We start from the raw sequence: 22,726 nt of genomic DNA, 5'->3' as shown, positions 1-22,726 counted from the left end.
AAGGAAAAGCCTTCATTTTCAGAATGCTCCCATCAACATTCACAGGGGTCATGCTCGAACAAACAACCTTGAACTCCTTCAAATGTTTATTAGGATCTTCCATGGACAACCCATAGAACTTAGGAATATGGTGCAATAAACTGGACTTTAATTCGAACTCGTCGGTCTTATTTTGGGCCGCCCTTAGATATTGAATGCATAAAGGCAGAGCATTGTCCAATCCCGAAGCAGAAAGCTCCTTGATTGTTCAATTGTCTACTGCCATATCTTGGACTTCTTCAAAAGTCCTTGTCATGGCCTCTTCTTGCTCTTCTACTTTGTCTTTTTCAAGATCTGGTGCAGGTTGAGATGGTTGGGGATCTTGTTGATTCCTTGCTCGTCTCAAAGTTCGTTCAAAATCATCGTCAAAGTCAAAGATGTGCTTATGAACAGGTTGAGAACTTCGAGTCATAAACCACCTAAAATAAGAAAACAAGTAAAATCAGCAACTAGGAACAAAAACACATGAAAATAAACAAAAAGAAATAACAAGGGATTAGCAAAGTTGCTAATCCCAGGCAACGGCGTCAAAAACTTGATGCAAAAATTAACTTAACACACAAATTTAACCCTCTTTTGACAACTGTAGTATAAGTATAAGTAGGGATCGTTCTGGACCGGGGATTATGAGGGCTTGCTAATAACCTCTAAACTGACTCAAAACATAAAACTAAACTTAAAAATACTTAACAAGACTCACAAGACTCAAAGCCAACTTAAAATACTCAAAACAGCTTAAAATAACTAAATAAACTTAAACTAGACACTAGGAATGACTTTGGACAAAAATTGACTTTTACTTGAATCAAAACATTTAAAAACATAAATTAAAACATATTCTAACTAATTAGACACACTAAAGTAAAGGGGGATTGAGTTTTGGACGAAGTTAAAACAAACAAACAAGTATGAAAAACTAGACAGACTGTAAAACAAATTTGAGAAATAAGATGATGGATGGCATAGCTAGAGGCTTTTTCTCCACACATGATATGTATGCAAACAACTCAATTTCCAGTTACTACTTCATTGAATTATGAACGACAATGCTCCAAATTAACTGTGACATCACTAGTTATCTCTCAGATTTTCCTTGTTTTATTGGATTGGATGACATCATTCGACCACCCAAAACATTCTTCAAAAGTTCCCTACATGACATCATAATAGAGATACAATCAAAGATCATTACGTTTAATGAAAATCATAAGCATTGACAAAGCACTTGCAACTATGACATCATGTCGCTTATGCTAGGAATTGAACTTAACGCGATCGTCTATAAGCGACCTTCATTACATGTGAATATAAGTTTGTAACGATTATGTGAAACTTCCTTATATTCTAACAACGGATTTATGCATGCCAATTAAGTGTCGACCCTTAATTAAAAAATACAAATAAGTTATCAATCAAATAGTTAAGCCAATTGCATTCATGATCCAAGAGTTCATAACTGGAATTTATCAAATTATATTGCACACATGATCATGGCTTTGAAATCACCCCCTAGCCAAGAGGGGTTTAGCCACTCATATTGACAACAAAATGAAAGGAAATGAATTTAAACATTAGAAACAAAAGAAAGAAAACACATAAACGCTCCAACGATCCAAGTTGGACAGCAAGCACGTCCAAGCACTTTCCTTCCCTTCCTTTGCTATGGCACAAGGTATTGGTGAGTGTTTGAAGGTTTGTTTGTATGGAGGAATGGATGTGAAGATGAATGGATGTGTTTGGATGAAGGTTGTGTTGAAATGGGAGTGAATGATCTAACAAAGTATGAACTAAATTTATGTTACACACACTTCCTTTTATAGAGGAAGTGCATGGCAATATGGAGTGGTGTAGCAATTGAGTGCAATGATTCAATGTAATGATGCATGAAATCTGAAATGATGGAGGGAACAAGGAATGGTGTAGCAATTGAGTGCAATGAGTGGTGTTTGAAATGATTTAAAGGTAAAAGTGAAGTGATGATGCAAAGCATGGGGGTAAAATTGAGTGGTGTTGCAGCTAGGGAACATGAATGATTGTGGACATGGTAGAGAAAGGAAATGGAGGTGGAATGATGCAACAAATGAGTCAATGGAGGGAACATGGATGATGATGCACGGCATAGGAATCCAAAGGGAGTGCAATGGTGGTGCACAGCAATGATGGAAAAGTGAATGGTGGAGTGACACCCCTTTGTAGCTAAGCTCTTTGTCCTTTTTACATTAATTCTTCTTTCTCTTTAACACATTTCTAGCCTCTTTAGTCTTCAATTTCGTCCATCCACCTTGCTCCATGCATGTGCTATTCATTCCAAACCCAAAACTGCTCCAAAATGTACCAAAATGCATCTTATTGCTTCATAAGGCTTATGGACCTACAAACACACGAAAATAGCTTAAAATACATAATTAACTAAAAAATAACAACATAAATGCATGAGAACAAGCTAACTCAGTTGCATAAATATGCTCCTATCAAGTATACCTTTTCAAATTGAAAGGATCCATCGGCTAAAGATTACACCAAATTAAACATTAAAGAAGCATAACTGAATACAACATAAATCATCCAAATACAGTGCAACTACATGTATATATTAAATTCACAAAAATAAATAAATAAATAAATAAATAAATAAATAAATAAGGAAAAGTGAGGAAAATTTGACCATACGAAGTGCCGATTTCATGGTCTTGCTCCAGTTTCTAATGTCAGAAATGGGTGTGTTGGTAGTACTGGTTATCTTCGTCCTCCACCCCAACCTGCGAAGCGCTTAAATGTCATAACAGCAGCAGCACTACCTGAAGTATCCCTACTAGTCAAAGAAGTAGCAAAAGAAGATGAGGAGGAAGACGATGTATGTTCTTCCATTGCAAAGAGAAAGGGAAAATAGGGGGAAATTTATTTCAAAACCCTAACCCTAATTTAGTTCTGAGCATGGATTTGTTCATATGGGGACGATGATGATGGTCTCGGCTGGTATATGCGACAAATCTGGAGGCAAAGCATGGACCTGCAAGGGTACGCGGCCGGTGAGACTAAGAATGGACAAAGAGAGAATCAGTGAGGAATGTGAGCGAAATTACAGAGTGAGAAAAGGAAGGGTGGGGGATTTGATGAATGGTTACAGAGAGAGTCGGGAGAGAAAAAGAGAAAAAAAGCATGGTCTCCCATCCCGAAACCCTCGATGAGGCCATCTTCAACAAATGGCTCGTTTTAGCCATTTGCGCTCTCTAAGATATTAATATTTTAATTAATAGTACAGGGTCATATTTGCCTTTATCTCCAACCAAGGGCCAAACATAATTTATTATTTAAATTTAAAAACTACAACAACTTAAAATTTAAAAAGGGTGAAAATTATGTGAGAAATAGTGTAGGAATGGCTTAGGTATTTATAGGGAAAAAAAGGGGAATTTTTTTAATTCATTAAAAAAATATTTGGATTCAAAATTTTCCCTTCTATTTGTGTCGGTTATAACTGACAGAAATATAAAAAAAAATTGGGCCAGCCATTTGGCCCTTTGGCCCTTTCAGATTCTATAGGGCCCCATAAGCCCTCGGTTGGAGAGGTTTTTGGACTATTTTCGGACTATTTTCGGCCCTTTGGACCCTTCGGTTGGAGATGGCCTGAATAACAACAAACCTAAACCCACCCCAATCCGTCTCAAACGCACAGGACAAAATTGCCCTTCCAACCCAGCCCCAATATCAGCCCATATCTGATGGCTTTGTTGTAAATAGCGTGAAATTGTGAGGCAAAGATTTGATTGTAGCTAAGCTACAGTCAAATCTCTCCTCAACTTTAGAATAGATAATGGCATGGCTTTTAGCTACAATCAAATCTCTCCTCAACTTTAGAATAGATAATGGCATGGCTTTTAACATCTCTAGATCTTTTGTTAAAAAAAAATTTAAAAAAAAATCTCTGGATCTAGATCGTTACATGACATCAATTAACTTAAGAATAAGAACTTCATTTTTTCGTAAAATTAACACATAAAGTATTAAATATTGCCATATATTGTGGCTTCAACGATTCACATATTTACCAATCTAATATGGAAAAAATGAACTAGTAAGATTCAAGTGTTAAAAGTGAGATAACGCATGAATTTGCACTATATGATTTTCCTTGAAGTCACATTGATCACAAAAACTGTGTCATATCATCATTTCAAGTAAGGTTTTTATCACAAATGATCCTTGAAGTTGATCCATCCACATCATCAAGATGGTCCCTGAAATTGAAAATCGACTAACGTAGTCCCTGAAAAGGTGTCACAAATCTATGTGGTCCTTCTGTCACAATTCTGTTAAAAATTTTGTGCTGATGTGGCACATAAATAGGTCCCACAAGTTGTTTTTATTACAAATGTTCATTGAAATTGAAAATCGATCAATGTAGTCCTAGAAACAGTGTCTAAAATTAATGTGGTCCTTCCATTATAATTATGTCAAAAATTTTGTTATATGTTGATGTGATGCAGAAATGGGTCTCATAAATCTAATTAAATTAAAAACAAATTAGAAATAGGTTTAATAATTTAATAATTAATTAAAAAGGTTATCAACCTAGAAACTTAGTCCTGCAATCACCTCTGATCTCGACCCACACTCCTCTACCTTCATATATGGTAACCTTCATCGTCTCTTCTCTGAAAAGAGAATTCTCAAGACACCCATCTTTGCACCCTTTGACAGCCTTCACCGAATTGGACCATGATTGAGACCATTTTTGGTGATGACTTCTCTGACATCACCTTAACATTTAAGTGATCAACAGCCTCATAACCTCAATCTTGAAAAGTTTGTCGGGCGCTCCCCTTGTGATCTTGGTGACACGAAGAACGGCGAGCTCTACATTGAGATAATCTGATTATGCAAAACGGTATTTTGACAACCTTTTAAATTAATTATTAAATTATTAAACCCACATCTGCGCATAACAAAATTTTTATCATAATTGTTATGGAAATAGCATATTGATTTGTAAACCTATTTTCAGAGACTACATTGATCAATTTTCAATTTCAAAGGCCTTCCTGATGGTGTGGATCAATTTCAATGACCATTTGTATAAAAACTCGTAAATCTTGTGAAACCCATTTATGTGCCACATCAGCATATAACATAATTTTTTACGAAATTTTGATGGAATGATCACATTGATTTGCAACACCCACTTTCAAGGTCTACATTGATAAATTTTTTATTTTAAAAATCATCTTAATAATGTGAGTCAATTTCAGGAACCCTTTGTAATTCCCTTTCAAGTAAATATACAACAAAAGAAAGTCCTATTGTTCTAACCGCGCCTCCTCCATATTAGGGGTGGGCACGGGCCGGGCCGAGCCGGGCCGGACCTAATTTTCAAGGAACCGGAGGTTAAAAGAAACGGGCCAGGCCGAGTCGAGTACATCATATTTCATTACAGGAATCGGACCGAACCCGGCCTGTTTGAAACGGGTCGGTCCGGGCCGGGTCCACCGGTCCTTGGTTTTTTTTTTTTTTTTTTTTTTTTTTTGCGAAACGGAAAGGACTCCAAAACCACCGCCATGCTGCCTTCGTCGTCGCACCACAGCTTCTCCACTGAGCCCCGCACCGGCACCGCCACGTTTCTCACCATGGCCAACATCCTCACAAGCAAAACCTCCATGCTTTCCGACTCTGGTGGCACCTGCTCCGTCTCGGACTGCATCCCTCTCTGCTCTCGGACTACCTAATGGAAGAGAACAAAACAAAACACACCATTTTAATATTCAATACCCAATTTTTCAAATGGCAAACAGATCTGAAGCAACTAAATTCCCCAATCAAATTATAAAAACCCCATTCTTCCTGATGGCATGGGCAGTCTAAAACAGATAAACAAATCCAAATTTTAACAATCGAATCGAAACAGTCCAAGCATAACACAAGCAATCCAAGATAAACAGAATTGAAAATTACAGGAGCTGTTTTTTAAAACTAATCGATTCAAGTTCAATTTAATTCAACAAAGTTTCAAACTCAGTCGATTCAAATTCAATTCAATAATATATTTGAAATTGGAACATAACAGAGGTCAAGGTTCAAGAACCCAACAAAATCCCTAAATCTAGAAAACCCTAATTTAATTTTCAATCCTAAATCCCTAAATCGTAATACCTTAAAACTGAAAAGGACTTTGAGCAGAGTCGTGCGATGCAAATATGGGTCTAATTTAGACAGAGGAGGCGTCGTTTCGAGTTGTTCGACTTCGTCCGTCCCTTTGAGTTCGTCACAGAGAGAGAGAGAGAGAGAGAGAGAGAGAGAGAGAGAGACATGGCGGCGGACGCAGCGAGGAAGACAGGAGCAAATCAGGAGAGATGGAGGTCTGACGATGATGGTGGCGGGGTACAGAGCTGGGATGGTGGGAGGCTGGAAGCTAGTTAGGAGGAGGTCTCGAGGTAAATGAAAGGAGTTGGGGAAGAGAGTTCGAGAAGACTAGGGATGACTGATGAGGAAAAGAAATGGGCCGGGTATGAGTGAAATGAAAAGTGTCGGGGAGGAGAGATCGAGAAGACTAGGGATGAGGAAAAGAAACGGGCCGGGCCGGGGGCCCGTTCCTTTCTATTTTAAGACTCGCCCCGCCCCAATAATTTCATATACCCGAACCGCCCCGCCCCGTTTTGTGTTTAGAAATATTGGACCCACCCCGAACCTGAATTACCCGCCCCTACCCGCGGTTCCTGTACCCGTTTGCCCACCCCTACTCCATATTGTACGGCCCACTCAAATTTTGGCCCTCCATAAACTCTTTAATCAAATCAGTATCAACATTCTCCTCGGGCTCCCACGTGGCCTCATCTATATCCGTCCATTTCACTAAGTACTCTATCTTCCCCTCATCCCCGACTCTCTTCCCCACCACCCATTTTGCCACCGGGTACTCGAGCCCGCCTCAAATATTACCCCCTCCAGCTCCATAATCACACTCTTCAACCCCAACTGCCTTACGAAGTGAATCGGGTTTCCCTGCGGCATTGTTTTAAGTATTTACTTAGCCAAATCCAGCAGCTTCCGTCTTATCTCGTCCTCTACCTTGGGATTCGCTCCCATTCCACCAATAATTTCATGACACCTGGCCAAACTTGACCAGCCACCATGTGCAAAGTCGTCGATCTCCTGCCATTATCGTTGTGATCCAAGTTGGCCCCTGCTTCGGCTAAAACTCGAACACACAACTCTGACCTGAGACCAGAGACGAAGCCGTGCGGTCGTCCCCGTCAACGACGTCGCGTGAGTCATTCTCAGATGCTATAAGCTCGTTCAGAGCAGATTTATCAGCGGTCTATCACAGGCTCTCGTACTCTGCCATCATGTCCTTGGCTTTGGGCGTATAGCCGTCTTTCTAGGAAATCAAGTATTGCGTTCCCTTGCTGCCCTCTAACGCTCTGCTTTCGATGATTTTGTCACCCTCATTGTACGACTTGTCGATATCTTCAGCTTTATTGTCGTAAGAGAGATGAAGTGGGTTCTAGGCTTTAATGGATTGGCTTCCTTGTTGGTCGTTGATGACGAAGACGATTGTGAGGGTGGTGGGCTAGGTGCCAGTGTAAGTGGTGAATTTAAGGTGGTGGAAGGATTGGGGAGGGAAGGAGAACGTGGTGGTGAGGTTTGGGGAGTGTTTGAGGCCGGAGATGGAGTACTAGTTAACGAAGAGAGCGTCCATGGAGTTTTGATGGTGGTGGTTGTTAGAGCAGTGACTAAGCTTTCATTGGTAATGGTCTGAGGAGTGTTCTGGATAATGGAAAGTGTTGGAAAGACTGAGGATAAGAAATCCCATCAATCCATATGTCATGGGTTGCTTTTGCTTGCTTTGAAGTGAGAGTGGGACATTGTTGGTGTTTTCATGTGTTGTTTCTGAGGTTCAAATTTGACACTAAAAGTTGAGGTTCAAATTTAACCCAATTGTTAAACTGATAAGTCCATTATTTTTCAATACTGATAAAGCCCATTTGATGGTTGCATTTTTAACCCCGTTTAATATGACCTTTAGAGAAATGAAACGCGGAAAGAACGCTAGCTAACTCTTTACATTAGTTGGTAGCCAGTGGTAAAGGACGGATTACGGAGGTCTCAAGTTTGAAACCCACTACTGTTGTGGAAGCCAGACTTGTGGTCAGGGGAAGCTGAAATGCCTCTATGAGTCTTCCCGATCCCCGAAAGTGGTATATAACTATGGCTTGCCACAAGTTGTCCTCCTTTTAAAAAATGAAAAAACTCTTTACATTTCCTTTTGACATGTAAATATGATCATATTACTTGCATCAAGCCCTTTTTTTTTTTTGAAAAAAAATACAATATTTCATTCGTTGAAAAAAAAATGACATTACAAATACATATCATGAATAATTCGCCCTTCAAAGGGTCTCAGCAAATTAAATCTAAAAGTATTACAATAAAGGTTCACTAATCGCAAAGCAATGAATAGACTTCAAGCACTCATCCCAGCTCATCGAAAGCTACAAAATTACACTACAAGCATTAAATCTCATGTTACGCGGAGATCAAGTGGAACAAAATTTCAAATCATATATTGGGACAGGGAGTACAATGCCCATGGGTCAATCACGTCACTTGATATTGCCGCCTCAATCCTAGAACAGCAAATGAAGTAGATCCAGCAAATCAAACAGCTCCACCCTATAGCACACGAAAACAAAAATTAAAATCAAGCAACTCTCCTATAAAGAGCAATCCAACTAGCAAACTCTTCTAAAGCGAGAAATCAAAACCAAACTCCAAGACAATTCTTATATATTATTAGAAACAAACAAAATATATAAAAGGATAAAATCATGTTGTTGCTTCACATCCTCCCAACATCTGAGAGCCATATCACCGCACAGGCTAAACACATAGTGTTGTTCTGGCTAAATCCAATTCTGACACAATTCGACATCTTCCATGGCTTCCAACTTCAACACTATATCGAGGGTGATAGCTGGATCAAAACCTTGTGTTTATGATGTGCGTGGAGAAAAAAATGATGGTTATCACTGCGACTACAGTATTTCATGGCTACAATTCTACGCCAAAGAAAGTAAATTGAAAGAGACCAAGAATGATTTTCAAGAAGATTGCCGCTGACCCCAAAGCCAAGGCAAGGGCCAACAACAAATAAGTTTTCTTTGGTTTTTGCTTTAGACCGCTAGAGTTTTTGGGGAAACTTTATTACTTGCATTGAGCCATTTTTATGGTAGAATTTTTTTTTAAATTATTATTATTAAGGAGAGGAGGAGGGGTTTAAACTACTACAACAATTTAGGGGAGGGGAAGTTTTGAACCCAAGATGCAAGGGTGGAAACCCAACACCCTATCCAATAGGATGGTGGACCACATGCAAAACTATTACAATAATCTAGGGGAGGGAGAGTTTTGAACCCGGGAGACATGAGTAGAAACCTAACACCCTATCCACTAGAATATTGGACCACATACGTTTTATAATGGAATTTTGATTTGCTTGCTCCTACGTATAATGAAACTTGTATAAAAAATAATATTAATATAATTACTTTTGTCAAATTTGATCTTTTAATATCATGGCGAGAGTTAAAAACTAATCATACAAATTAGAATACATTTTCTTTCGACCAAAAAAAAATTAGAAATTATTTTCTATGATGTTTTAGTCCTTACAAATTATAAATTACCAATTCAGTTGTGTAAGGTTGCTTGTATACGGACCCCTACATTACGCCCTTCTTACTCTTACCTCCATTAAGAAATGTTGCATTGTTTTGTAAGCGATCGAATCTCAATCAACGTGCAGAGTATTGTTTTCTTTTCACACAAGCAATGTTAAGAGAGATGTGAATCAAGCAGAAAGCCGGGCTCCTTTCTGTACAAACCCCCTACGCCGTAAGCACGTAAAACTAGTTGCCAACACTACCGTGCCAAAATCGTGGTTTATGCCATAGAAAATGAAAGTCATCAGTCCATTGCCGGCTGTATAACAACCCATGATCACATGCCAGATGGACGTAGACTTTTTCGTGATGCAATACACCGGCCAGTTCATCTAGAAACATTAAACTACTCTCCAATCAACTCAGTCTATTGACATTTAAATTGTCTTTTTTTTTTCTCATATAAAAGGTCAAATTGTTAAAGAGTGAATTTTGTATCCGGGATTAAATGAATTTGCATGTGCTTAATTATATATTGAAGTTGAACTATTTTCTATAGAAAGTGGTTTTCACACACTTTTTTTTAGTTTTTTTACACTTATGTTTGATGATTATCGTTGATTCCCTTTGATTTATTTAATTCGATAGCCATAAACAAAGAGTCCCCCATTTTCAATACTGCCAATTGATTTTATGTTAGAACTTTTCAATATATATATATATATATATATATATTATTCACGTGTTAGACTACTCCTTAATCTTAACTTTAAAAAGCAATCCGACTTTTTTCATGTACAAATGTGAATCTAGTATATCAACAAGGCAAGCAAAACAACAACAACAACAACAACAAAGCCTTTTCCCACTAAGTGGGGTCGGCTATATGAATCCTAAAACGCCATTGCGCTCGGTTTTGTGTCATGTTCTCCATTAGATCCAAGTACTCTAAGTCTTTTCTTAGGGTCTCTTCCAAAGTTTTCCTAGGTCTTCCTCTACCCCTTCGGCCCTAAACCTCTATCCCGTAGTCACATCTTCGAACCGGAGCGTCAGTAGGCCTTCTTTGCACATGTCAAAACCATCGTAACTGATTTTCTCTCATCTTTCCTTCAATTTCGGCAACTCCTACTTTACCTCGGATATCCTCATTCCTAATCTTATCCTTTCTCGTGTGCCTACACATCCAACGAAGCATCCTCATCTCCGCTACACCCATTTTGTGTACGTATTGATGTTTCACTGCCCAACATTCTGTGCCATACAGCATCGCCGGCCTTGTTGCCGTCCTATAAAATTTTCCCTTGACCTTCAGTGGCCTACGACAGTCACACAACACGCCGGATGCACTCTTCCACTTCATCCATCCAGCTTGTATTCTATGGTTGAGATCTCCATCTAATTCTACGTTCTTTTGCAAGATAGATCCTAGGTAGTGAAAACGGTCGGTCTTTGGTATTTCCTGATCTCCGATCCTTACCCCAAACTCATTTTGGCCTCCATTTGCACTGAACTTGCACTCCATATATTCTGTCTTTGATCGGCTTAGGCGAAGACCTTTAGATTCCAACACTTCTCTCCAAAGGTTAAGCTTCTCATTTACCCCTTCCTGAGTTCCATCTATCAACACTATATCGTTTGCGATAAGCATACACCAAGGAATATCATCTTGAATATGTCATGTTAACTCATCCATTACCAACGCAAAAAGGTAAGAACTTAAGGATTGTTGATGCACAAAATCAGTGAGGACTTTGGTACAACAGAAAGTATTAAGTTTGTGATCCTCGCTAGATTGCTCCTGTCATTAGTATGGATAAGTATGTAAATGGATAGAGACAGGAAAGCAAACATAAGATGTACGTGGTTCACCCAGATTGGCCACGTCCACGGAATAGAGGAGTTCTCATTAATTGTGAAGGGTTTACACAAGTACATAGGTTCAAGCTCTCCTTTAGTGAGTACAAGTGAATGATTTAGTACAAATGACATTAGGAAACATTATGGGAGAATGATCTCGTAATCACGAAACTTCTAAGTACCGAAGTATGGTATCGTCTTCACTTGCCTTATTTGTCTCATAGGTAGATGTGGCATCTTCTCTGGAAGTACTCTTCCTCCATCCAGGGGTGGTATCTTTAACTGGTGGAGATGCATAAGGTAATGTATCAATTTCACTTGAAGCTTACTTGTAGTTTCAGGCTTGGTCAAGCGCGATACAAACCATGTAGTAGGAGTCCCCCAAGTTGCCGAGCTAGGGGATCTGCTGAAAGAGGTGACATACAAGGTAAGCAATCAGAGCTCCAAGCAATCAGTCCCATATCAGAAGTTTGATTTCAAGTTCCGGCTGATTGTTCTCATTCTCCCTATCTTGCAGGCAACATGAAGGATAAAGAGAAGAAAAAAGAGAATAGATGATATGAGATACTTTTGCTTTTGAAGAAGTAACTTTCCACAGGCTTATTCTTGAACTGGGCTGGAGGGTTTTCTGGTTTCATCTAGAGTATAAGGCCGACTGAAGAATTTGAGGGTCAAAACAAGTCCATCAAATCTAGAGTACGTTCGACCCTGCTGATATGGGATACTTTTGCTGCTGACAAAGTAATGGATGTATCGGTACGTGTTCTGTTACGCTTGTCTCTACATGCTTCCTTGTATCCTTCTCACTTGCCCTATCTGTTCCTCAGGCAGATGTGGTATCTTCTCTGAAGCATAAGATGTTGAAGATGAGTACTCGAGAGCAATGCCAGGTAAGTAATCAGGTAAGGGGTTCCAGGCAGTCAGTTCCTGACTGGAAGCTTGAGTCCAAGTGCTGACTGATTGCTCTCTTTCTCCTTGTCTTGCAGGTAAGAACAAGGTCAAAGGAAAAGACAAGGAAAAAGCATGATATGGGATACTCTTGCTTTTAACCTTAATGATATGAGATATTCTTGCTCTGGTGTAGCTTGTTTGCAGAGGTATTATCGAGGGGAAAGAAAGCTGAGTATTTCGAGAGGTTTCGTTGGGAGTGCCCTCTCAGATATGAGGAAGGGTTGAGCATTTTTGCAGGTCTGCCTGTCCGTTGAGGATGGAGGTCAACATATATAGGAGTCTCCCTAACAACAAGTAGTAATGTTATTCATTTACCCTGCTTGGTCATAGCACGGTAGTGGGAGCTACCAATTTCACGTGTTTTAACTCTGTCAAAGCACTTTGAAAAATTGGTCTGTGGTATCTGGAAAGCTGATGTTGCGTGTGAAGATTACAGACAAGCTTTATCCAAAGAGATATAACTCTCGAAGTTGAGAAAGCGGTGCCTCTTCGATTTTCGAACAAGCAATCCTATCGGGGATCTGGCTCTCGAGATTCGGAGAACGGTGCCTCTTCAATTTTTGAGAAAGCAATCCTGCTGGGAATCTGGCTCTCGAGATTCGGAGAGCGATGTCTCTTCGATTTTTGAGAAAGTAATCATGTTGGGAGTCTGGCTCTTGAGATTCGGAGGGTGGTGCCTCTTCGATTTTGGAGCAAGCAATCTTGTTGGGAGTGTTTTCTCAAATGTGAGTAAAGGTTGGGCATGTTTGCTAGTCTACCTTGCCACGGAGCACAGAGATTGACACACAGGGACTTTCCAATTATCCAGCAGTGGTGCTGTTCCTTTACCCTTGTGGGTAATAATATGGTAGCTAGACCTTCAAAATTTATGTGTCTAAACTTTGTTAGTATTGTTTCTTTGCTATTCTTTTACCCTTCTTGGTCATAGCGATGTAGTGGGAGCTGCAAGCTTCACGTGTCTAAACTTTGTCAGAGATCTTTGGCAAAGTTATCTGTGGTACCCATGAGCTGATGTTGCGTGTGGAAAGTGGATGATTGAACAGTAAGATTCACGTGCTTTCTACTTCACCAAAAATCTTCGACAGAATGCCCGCAATTTCCGCAAAGTTGAGTGTGCATGTGACAGGTGCTGATAAGGCTGAAAAAGCAGGTGCCTCTTCGATTTCTGAGATCAGCCCTCGTGGTCTCTGAGCAGCCCAGCTTTTGAGAAAGCAAGCGCCTCTTCGATTTATGAGATCGGCCTTCGTGGTCTTTGAGCAGCCCAGCTTTTGAGAAAGCAAACGCATCTCTCGTGGTCTCTGAGCAGCCCAGCTTTTGAGAAAGCAAACACCTCTTCGATTTCTGAAGCTCCGTCGAGTGCAGATTTTTATAGAGGCTAGCATTAAGTTCCAAAGCACACTTGAATCTCCACCAGTAGAAGCTCCCTTCTTACACTTCTAAGATCTTGATTTGTCCGACCTCTTCTCTCTTCAACACCTTTGAAAATGTCCGGCCCCTCCGACCGTCGTTTTGACTTGAACCTTGTTGAAGAGGTAGCTACGCCTTCTCCAGACAACATATGGCACCCATCATTCTTATCCCCTACTGGTCCTCTTACCGTTAGGGATTCCGTGATGAAGAATGATATGACCGCTACGATGGTGGTCAGGAACCTTCTCACTCCCAAAGATAACAGACTACTTTCCAAACGGTATGATGAGTTGGCTGTTAAGGATTCTCTGGCTCTCAATGTTCAGTGTGCAGGTTCTGTGTCTAATATGGCTCAACGCCTATTTGCTCGAACCCAACAAGTTGAATCATTGGCGGCTGAAATGATGAGTCTTAAATAGGAGATTAGAGGGCTCAAGCATGAGAATAAACAGTTACACCGGCTCGCACATGACTATGCTACAAACATGAAGAGGAAGCTTGACCAGATGAAGGAATCTGATGGTCAGATTTTACTTGATCATCAAAGGTTTGTGGGTTTGTTCCAAATGCATTTATTGACTTCGTCTTCTGGGGCTGTACCGCGTAATGAAGCTCCAAATGATCAACCTCGGATGCCTCCTCCTTCTAGGGTTATGTCCAGTACTGAGGCTCCGAATGATTCCCCTCCGATGCCTTCTCTTTCTGGGGCTCTACCGACTGCTGAGACTTCTCCTAAGCAACATTTGTGAAGGCTCCCTCTTGTTTGTTTATTTTGACTTATGTATATGTACATATTTGTAACTTATCGGAGATATCAATAAATAAGCTTTGCTTCATTTCAACATATTGTGTTAAATACACCAAAGCCTTCTTCACTAAGTTCTTTGAATTTTTCTTTTGTTAAAGCTTGTATGTTGAAGCTTTGTGAGTGGAGCATGTAAGTTGAGGTAGTGTTCCCTTAATTTCCCGAGTGAGGAAAACTTCTCGGTTGGAGACTTGAAAAATCCAAGTTACTGAGTGGGGTCGGCTATATGAATCTTAGAACGCCATTGTGCTCGGTCATGTGTCATGTCCTCCGTTAGATCCAAGTACTCTAAGTCTTTTCTTAGAGTCTCTTTCAAAGTTTTCCTAGGTCTTCCTCTAGCCCTTTGGCCCTGAACCTCTGTCTCATAGTCGCATTTTCTAACCGGAGCGTCAGTAGGCCTTCTTTGCACATGTCCAAACCACCGTAACCGATTTTCTCTCAGCTTTCCTACAATTTCGGCTACTCCTACTTTACCTCGGATATCCTCATTCCTAATCTTATCCTTTCTCGTGTGCCCACACATCCAACGAAGCATCCTCATCTCCGCTACACCCATTTTGTGTACGTGTTGATGCTTCACCGCCCAACATTCTGTGTCATACAGCATCGCCGGCCTTATTGCCGTCCTATAAAATTTTCCCTTGAGCTTCAGTGGCATACGGCGATCACAACAAGGCAAGTAAAAGAAAAGAAAAAATTATTGGATTCCAACGTTCAATTTCCTCTCTGTCTTGAGAGCAGCTAGCTCCAAACACAATCTACATAATCGTTCACTAATTAATCCTTCCCCCAGAAGAAAGAAGAAATCCAACGGAAGCTTCACGGTTGTTGTATTTCCGATGCTTTTAAGGAAAAATCCAAGAAGGTAACACTCATTAGCAAGAATAAGAATAATATTAATTAGAATGTCCCATAAGCAAAAGAAATTATTTGTTTCCGCGTAAAATCCAATAATAAAATATTTCCCACCATTTCTTTCCTTTTCCTTGCGCCCACCAACATACAATCCTTTCTGTTCTTTTCAGTTTGGTAAGCCAGAAAATTTTCAGCGTATGAAAATGCCGTGTGTCGCGTCAGAATTCCCGGGCTTCCCCACTCACTCCAGCCAGCCATGCAGAAGAATAAAAACTTCTACGCGGTTAGGGCGCCACCCAAGTCCCAACCTAGACATGGGCATTCTAGTCATTTAAGCAACCCAAATTTGCACATTTTCTTACGTGGGGCAGTTCCATTGGTTCATACAGGGAATTGCCATGTGGGCCCTTTACCACTTGTGTGATATAATATATGGCTACTCGTTTTGGTTTTGGACCTTCGCTTGCTTGCTCGCTCTTTATAAATAAGTCGTAGACTGTTACCTCTCAGCATATTAAAGTGTCTCTTTCGTAACCTTCTCTGTAATTGGACTAGGCTCTCGAGCACTCATTTTTTCCGATTTCTCTTCTTTCTTATTCTTTTTCTTCAATTCGCTCGTCGATCATTGCCACCTTCTTCCGAAATGCTGCTCAAATTTCTAGCTGTCATTGTTTTGGTTTTGGGTCTTGTGAGTGCGGAGGATCCTTACCGGTTCTTCGATTGGAATGTAACTTATGGTGACATATATCCGCTCGGAGTTCGTCAACAGGTTTGCAATTTTCACACACTTGTTCTCTGAGCTGTGATCATGATCTTTGATCATATTTTTATAAAATGTTTATGTTTTATATCACTAATTTGTGTAAATTTCAACTTTTGTTGCAGGGGATTCTTATTAATGGTCAGTTTCCGGGGCCAGAAATCTATTCCGTCACCAATGACAACCTTATTATCAATGTCCACAACAGCTTGCCGGAGCCTTTCCTCATTTCATGGTCGGATTTTCTTCTAACTCTATATTATACTTTCTCTTTTCTATTTTTCTGGCCATTTGTCATTTTTTTTTTGTCGGACATTTTGTTATCTTATTTCCTTAATTAATTATTAAGTTGAAAAAGTATTTCTTATAAAATAGGATTAAAGGATTTTTTTCAGTCACTTTCATGGTAACTAAGTCTTCTTACACATATTTCGTACACGCACAAAAAAGTTATAGTTAAATCTTGACTAGTAACCTTTACAGGGTAGGAAGCTAATTAATTAAATCATGCAATAGCAAGAATATTTATTCCCTAATTAGTAAAGGATATAGTCTAATTTGCTTTCCAAAATACAATATTACATTATTTTTGGTTTTGGATTTGGTTTTTGTTTTAATTTTAAATTTAGAATATAATCACAAGAAAGTGAGATAAGAGACATGCACATAAATATAAGTCATTATCATGTAATCTCCAGAATTTCATTTGTCAAATCGCCAGCTTTTTATTGAAAAAGTCAAAAAAAGTGTGTGGTATATATTTTTCTTTCAAATACATAATGCTATCTTGTCAAGATTTTTGAATATTTTTCTTTAATTAGTTTGAATTTTATACGATTATATGTCAGATAAGCACAATTGTCACGTAATTTTACATGTGGGTGGAGAATGACAAGTGCAACATGACATGCATATTTTATGATCATATTATATGCGGGTTTGTTGCTGGCATTTGCAATATGACATCACGCATTTATTTTGTTTTGATCAAGAAAACCAAATTCACTAGGAAACTTTTATTGACTATTTCCTCTAATTAGAAAAAATAATGGTGTGAAACTGCAATGGAGAAAGTAGCTTTTACTATTTCCAAAATCTTTCCAGTTTGTGGGGATTAGGTCAACTCTCAAGAGTTGAGAACCCATAACATGTTGTACCCACTTCCCTCTTGTCTACCCTTTGTTGGAAGTTCTTTAATTGGTTGTAAAATTGGAACTTAAGCTGTTCACGTAGCCGTGTTACGCTCAGTTGTTTACATGCATGTGTGAACTACGAATTCTAATTGTAGATACGTACATATATGATTTACAATGCTTAACAGTAAGACCATAATTGGTCGTAGAAGGAGTCCAGCTTGTTAGGATTTAGGGTTAAGAATTATTTCTAGAGTTTTGAAGTAAAATAATGTAAAACTAAATTGGTCAACGGGTGACTTGAAACAGGAACGGAGTGCAACAAAGGAGAAACTCATACCAAGATGGAGTGTATGGAACCACATGCGCTATCCCACCAGGCCAGAACTTCACCTACACACTACAAGTGAAGGACCAAATTGGAAGCTTCTACTACTTCCCATCTCTTGCCTTCCACAAAGCAGCCGGTGGATTTGGAGCCATTAAAATCCTCAGCAGGCCCTTGATCCCAGTCCCATTCCCCGAACCAGCTGGGGATTACTCCATTCTTATTGGAGATTGGTACAAGACTGATCACAAGGTAATGAAGATTCGAACTTACGACGCCTTTCAATACTGCGATTAAAAGTACTACTAAACTAAGAGCAAGTTGGAACTTCCGTGACTGATTAAATAAACCCGTTTTGTAACTGTTTCTTACAATATGGTGAGGTGAAATTGGAATTTGATCAAATTTTTTAACCTAAAATTGCAGGTATTAAAGACCATTCTAGATCGTGGTCACAGGCTTCCCTTCCCAGATGGTGTTTTAATCAATGGACGTGGACCAAGTGGTACAACTTTCACATTTGAACAAGGTAAAACCTACAGGCTTAGAATATCAAACGTTGGGCTCCAGAACTCTCTGAACTTCAGAATTCAGGGACACACATTGAAGCTGGTTGAGGTTGAAGGGACCCACACTCTCCAGACCACTTATGACTCGCTTGATATCCACGTGGGCCAATCCTACTCTGTTCTCGTCACAGCAGATCAGGCCCCTCAAGACTACTACATTGCTGTTTCAACTCGTTTTACCAGCACCGTCCTCACCAGCACTGCAATTTTTCACTACAGCAACTCGGCCAGTCAAGTTTCAGGCCCAATTCCTGGTGCTCCCACCCAAACTGACTGGTCTATTAGCCAGGCCCGCTCCATTAGGTATGTGACATTTACCATTTGACCAAATGAGGAGGCCAACTTTCCTTTTACCGTTTTAGCATATTTATCTCGTCTTTATTTTTATTAGTGTAGTACAATCTCGCCAATAGTATCATTTGAAAAGCTCTCACCACACTTGGATTTGAAAACACATCCAATTTACCGTTTTCATATTTAAAATTATTAAATTGTATTTGTCTATATAAATCTCATCTTTTTTTAGAGATGTGTTATGATCTAGTATCCGATCAGTGAAATATTTTATTTAAAAAGATTTCGAGTTCGAATTCCCTCACTGTTAATATAACAAAAATGAAATGCTTCATTTGTAGTTGTTGTACACCAATTTAACGTTTAAATTTTATACAATTTTCAGGACTAATTTGACAGCAAGTGGACCAAGACCAAACCCACAAGGCTCCTACCACTATGGTCTTGTGAATGTGAGCAGAACAATCAGGCTAGAGAGCTCGGCAGCTCAAGTGAGTAGGAAGCAAAGATATGCAGTGAACAGTGTATCTTTCATCCCAGCTGACACACCATTGAAGCTTGCAGACCACTTCAAGATTGATGGAGTTTTCAAGGTTGGAAGCATCTCAGATAATCCCACTGGCCAAAGCATGTACCTTGACACTTCAGTCATGGGTGCTGATTTTAGGGCTTTTGTTGAGATTGTGTTTGAGAACAGAGAAAATATTATGCAAAGCTTTCACTTGGATGGTTACGCCTTCTGGGTTGTTGGGTAAGTAAATTGATGATATAATTCTGCAGTATGTTATGAATACAATGAATTTGAAGATGGTAAAGTTGGTCACTAATTCTCACATTTTTACTTGAATTTCAGAATGGATGGAGGTAAATGGACACCGGCTAGTCGGAACGAATATAACCTTAGAGATGCAGTGTCCAGAAGTACCACACAGGTAATTAGTCGCCTATTGATGTCAAAAACTTATCCAACGAGACTAAAACCGTAAATGAGGATGAATATATGAGAGTTTTAAAGATACAAGTGAAAGTAGGGTACCCTATCACATAACAATATAACTGACATTCATGTTTTACAAATGTGACTAAAGTCTGGTTTGAATATGCCACAGGTGTATCCAATGTCATGGACTGCAATTTACATTGCATTGGACAACGTTGGTATGTGGAACGTGAGGAGTGAGTTTTGGGCAAGGCAATACCTTGGACAACAATTTTACCTACGAGTTTACTCGCCTGTGGAGTCACCTAGGGATGAGTACCCAATTCCCAGAAATGCCCTTCTTTGTGGTAGGGCTGCCGGCAGAACAACTAGTCCTTAATCAACAACCTGCTGCAGATGATTTTACACAAAAATTTGATTAACCATTGCACTTTATAAATTAGTCACATTCTTTGCTACAGAAATTGTAACATTTGTACTTTGGCAATAAAATGCAGCTTTCATTTAATTCTTTGGCATGTAATTAATTTGTGCTTCATGTACTAGAAGCCAAGTGGAACAAACATATTGTGGAGTTATTTTATTAAAGAAAGAAAAATAAAAAAATTTAATTGCAAATTGGTGAGGTCAAATAAACAGGCTAGCCTCCTTGTTTGTTTCAGAAAACTTTTGATTTAGTATTATGTGTATACAAAGTGATCACTAATGAAACAACCAAATTTGTTTATAGTACCAATGTGTTTACAAAGTGATCAGTAATTAATAAAAGAAGGGTATCATAGTTCTTATCATACTTAACATTAAGTTCATGGTTATTAAATAATTAACGAAGCAATTAAATATTTGATCAATGCTCAAGCCGGCCATAGGTATGCCAACTCTGAATCATTTCCATGCATATAAATTCCCATTAGAAGCTTGTTCTTAAACATAAAATTTGTTGATACACAGATTGCTTAATTAAATTAATTGTTCTTTAACTACATCTTAATTAATCTCTCATGGCAAACAAGTCATGGGTTGTCCTTTCTCTGGTCCTATGTGTGGCTGTGGCTGTGGCTGTGGCTGTTGTTAGTGCATCAGACCCAGGTCTGCAACTAATCTTCGTACTAGGGGACTCAACTGCTGACGTTGGAACCAATAACTTCTTGCCCACCAGCATGGTTAGGGCTGACTTTCCTCATAATGGCATTGACTTTCCTTCCTCAAAACCCACTGGAAGGTTCAGCAACGGCCTCAATAGTGCTGATTTTCTTGGTTAGTGTATTTGATTGTTCACTAGATAGGACGTTCGTTTCTTTATCTTTATTAAGTAATGACATATCAATAAAAGAACGAACCCTAAATCCTGCATGGATTACAAAGCTTAACATAACTCATTGCTTTTCTTGGGGTGATCATAGCTCAGATGCTCGGTCTCAAGAGAAGTCCGCCGCCTTTTCTTTCTCTCAACGCGAAGTCTCTTCGCAAGAAGAGGTTTAGTGGTGTTAACTTTGCTTCTGGAGGGTCAGGCCTTCTTGACATAACTGGAAAAACATCGGTATGTTTTTAAGATAATTGTTATCATCATAAGCATGTGATGTTTTTTTTTACAGTTTTCTCATTTTCTTGTTCCAGCTGACTCTGATGAAGTTTGGAACACCAGTGAAAACTCCGGTTGTTGCCCCATCCGGCAATCGACAAAATGTTGTGTCATTAACAGAGCAGATACAACAATTTGCCACTGTCAAGAGAAATCTTACGGCCATAAAAGGGGGGAGGAGAGTAACTGAGAAGTCTTTGTTCTTCATCAGCACCGGTAGCAATGACCTTTTCGGATATTACCACTCAAACAGTTCCATTCCAAAGGAAGAGTTCTTATCTTCTTTAGAGCTTGCTTATGAGAACCACCTGAAGGTGATATTTTTCTCTATGCTTAGCACTACCCTAAACCCAAATGCACAAGTTTCATAGTTTAGCTGAGCCCCGTGTTGACATAGCAGAGCTTAATCGATCTTGGAGCGAGGAAATTTGGCATCATTAGCGTTGCCCCCATTGGATGCTGCCCATCTCAAAGGATTCACAACACTACCGGCGGATGTTTGGAGGGTTTGAACGAGCTTGCACTAGCTTTCCATGCAAGGTTGGATGCTCTAATGCTGAAGCTCAGCTCAGAATGCAAGGACATCAAGTATGCACTTGGGAATGCATTTGAAATGACAGTAAATGTCATTCAGAATCCTTTTCCATTCAGTAAGTCAATACTCACTTCAGTAATTTCTCATTTTAGTACATTTTCTTAAGCCCCGTTTGATAACTATTTCATTCCGATTTCTGTTTTCAGTTTCCATAAAACAAAATACTGATTTCAAAATTAAGCCAAATTTTGAATCTCTCTAAAATCAATTTCATATTACAGTCGTAGTTTTCATTTCTTTTGCTCCCCCTTCTCATTCACCAATTTTATCTCACAAAATATGCATTGCACTCAAGTGTCAAAACCCTGTATCTAGGACCTTTTGAAAATAGTTAGCAAACAACTTACAGTTACCAAACGAGATCCTGCAACTAGTAGGTGAAGGAAAATGAGCAATCTAATTACTATCAAATTTCCTTTCCATTTTTCAGATTTCACGCAGGTGGAAGCTGCATGTTGCGGAGCTGGGAAGCTCAACGCTGAATCCTTCTGCATTCCAAGTGCCAAACTTTGCTCGAATCGCAACAACTACTTGTTCTGGGATTTATTTCATCCAACACAGGCTGCTTCCAAGTTAGCAGCTGTAACACTCTTCAGTGGTGGAACACAATTCGTAACCCCGATTAATTTTGCTCAGTTGGCCAAGGCTTAATAGCAGTGAGTAACCATTATGACGTGATAGTTGCATCCGTAGAGAAGACAATAATCGATAAGGATTGTCTGCCCTCCCACTTCCGGTACCCTCCCATGGCCTCCTGTTTGTGTGGTTACGGTTCAGCTACATCAACATTTTATATTACTATTCATTTTTGTCTTATTATCTCTATAAAAAAAATATATAAAATGTTGACGTGGCTTAACCGTGACCACACAAAACAGGAGGGCACATGAAGTGGAAGAGCAGACAATCCTTGTCCGACAATAATTGAAGTTGACTGTTGAAATAACAAGTT

The 22,726-nt window shown here is 39.4% G+C and overlaps 2 protein-coding genes and 1 pseudogene across 2 annotated transcripts; 2 read left to right on the top strand and 1 right to left on the bottom strand.

Moving 5' to 3' along the window:
- Positions 1-5,185: 5,185 nt before the first annotated feature.
- Positions 5,186-7,914, bottom strand: LOC126587281 (signal recognition particle 43 kDa protein, chloroplastic-like; annotated as a pseudogene).
- Positions 7,915-16,078: 8,164 nt separating this feature from the next.
- LOC126587277 (L-ascorbate oxidase homolog) lies at positions 16,079-20,215 on the top strand. Its single transcript, XM_050252318.1, has 7 exons — positions 16,079-16,342; positions 16,459-16,568; positions 17,776-18,046; positions 18,221-18,666; positions 19,043-19,408; positions 19,511-19,589; positions 19,767-20,215. The coding sequence occupies exons 1-7, from the start codon at positions 16,217-16,219 to the stop codon at positions 19,974-19,976; spliced, it is 1,608 nt and encodes a 535-aa protein (XP_050108275.1). The 5' UTR covers positions 16,079-16,216; the 3' UTR covers positions 19,977-20,215.
- A 383-nt stretch (positions 20,216-20,598) lies between these two features.
- LOC126587280 (GDSL esterase/lipase At5g55050-like) lies at positions 20,599-22,688 on the top strand. The gene is made up of 5 exons (XM_050252319.1): positions 20,599-20,854; positions 21,001-21,137; positions 21,215-21,493; positions 21,580-21,829; positions 22,205-22,688. The coding sequence occupies exons 1-5, from the start codon at positions 20,599-20,601 to the stop codon at positions 22,423-22,425; spliced, it is 1,143 nt and encodes a 380-aa protein (XP_050108276.1). The 3' UTR covers positions 22,426-22,688.
- Positions 22,689-22,726: the final 38 nt, after the last annotated feature.

This window comes from Malus sylvestris, chromosome 10 (assembly GCF_916048215.2).
Source record: "Malus sylvestris chromosome 10, drMalSylv7.2, whole genome shotgun sequence".
In the NCBI taxonomy this organism is placed as follows: domain Eukaryota; kingdom Viridiplantae; phylum Streptophyta; class Magnoliopsida; order Rosales; family Rosaceae; genus Malus; species Malus sylvestris.
The sequence above is the reverse complement of the archived record's forward strand: the minus strand, read 5'-3'. Positions and strand labels throughout refer to the sequence as shown.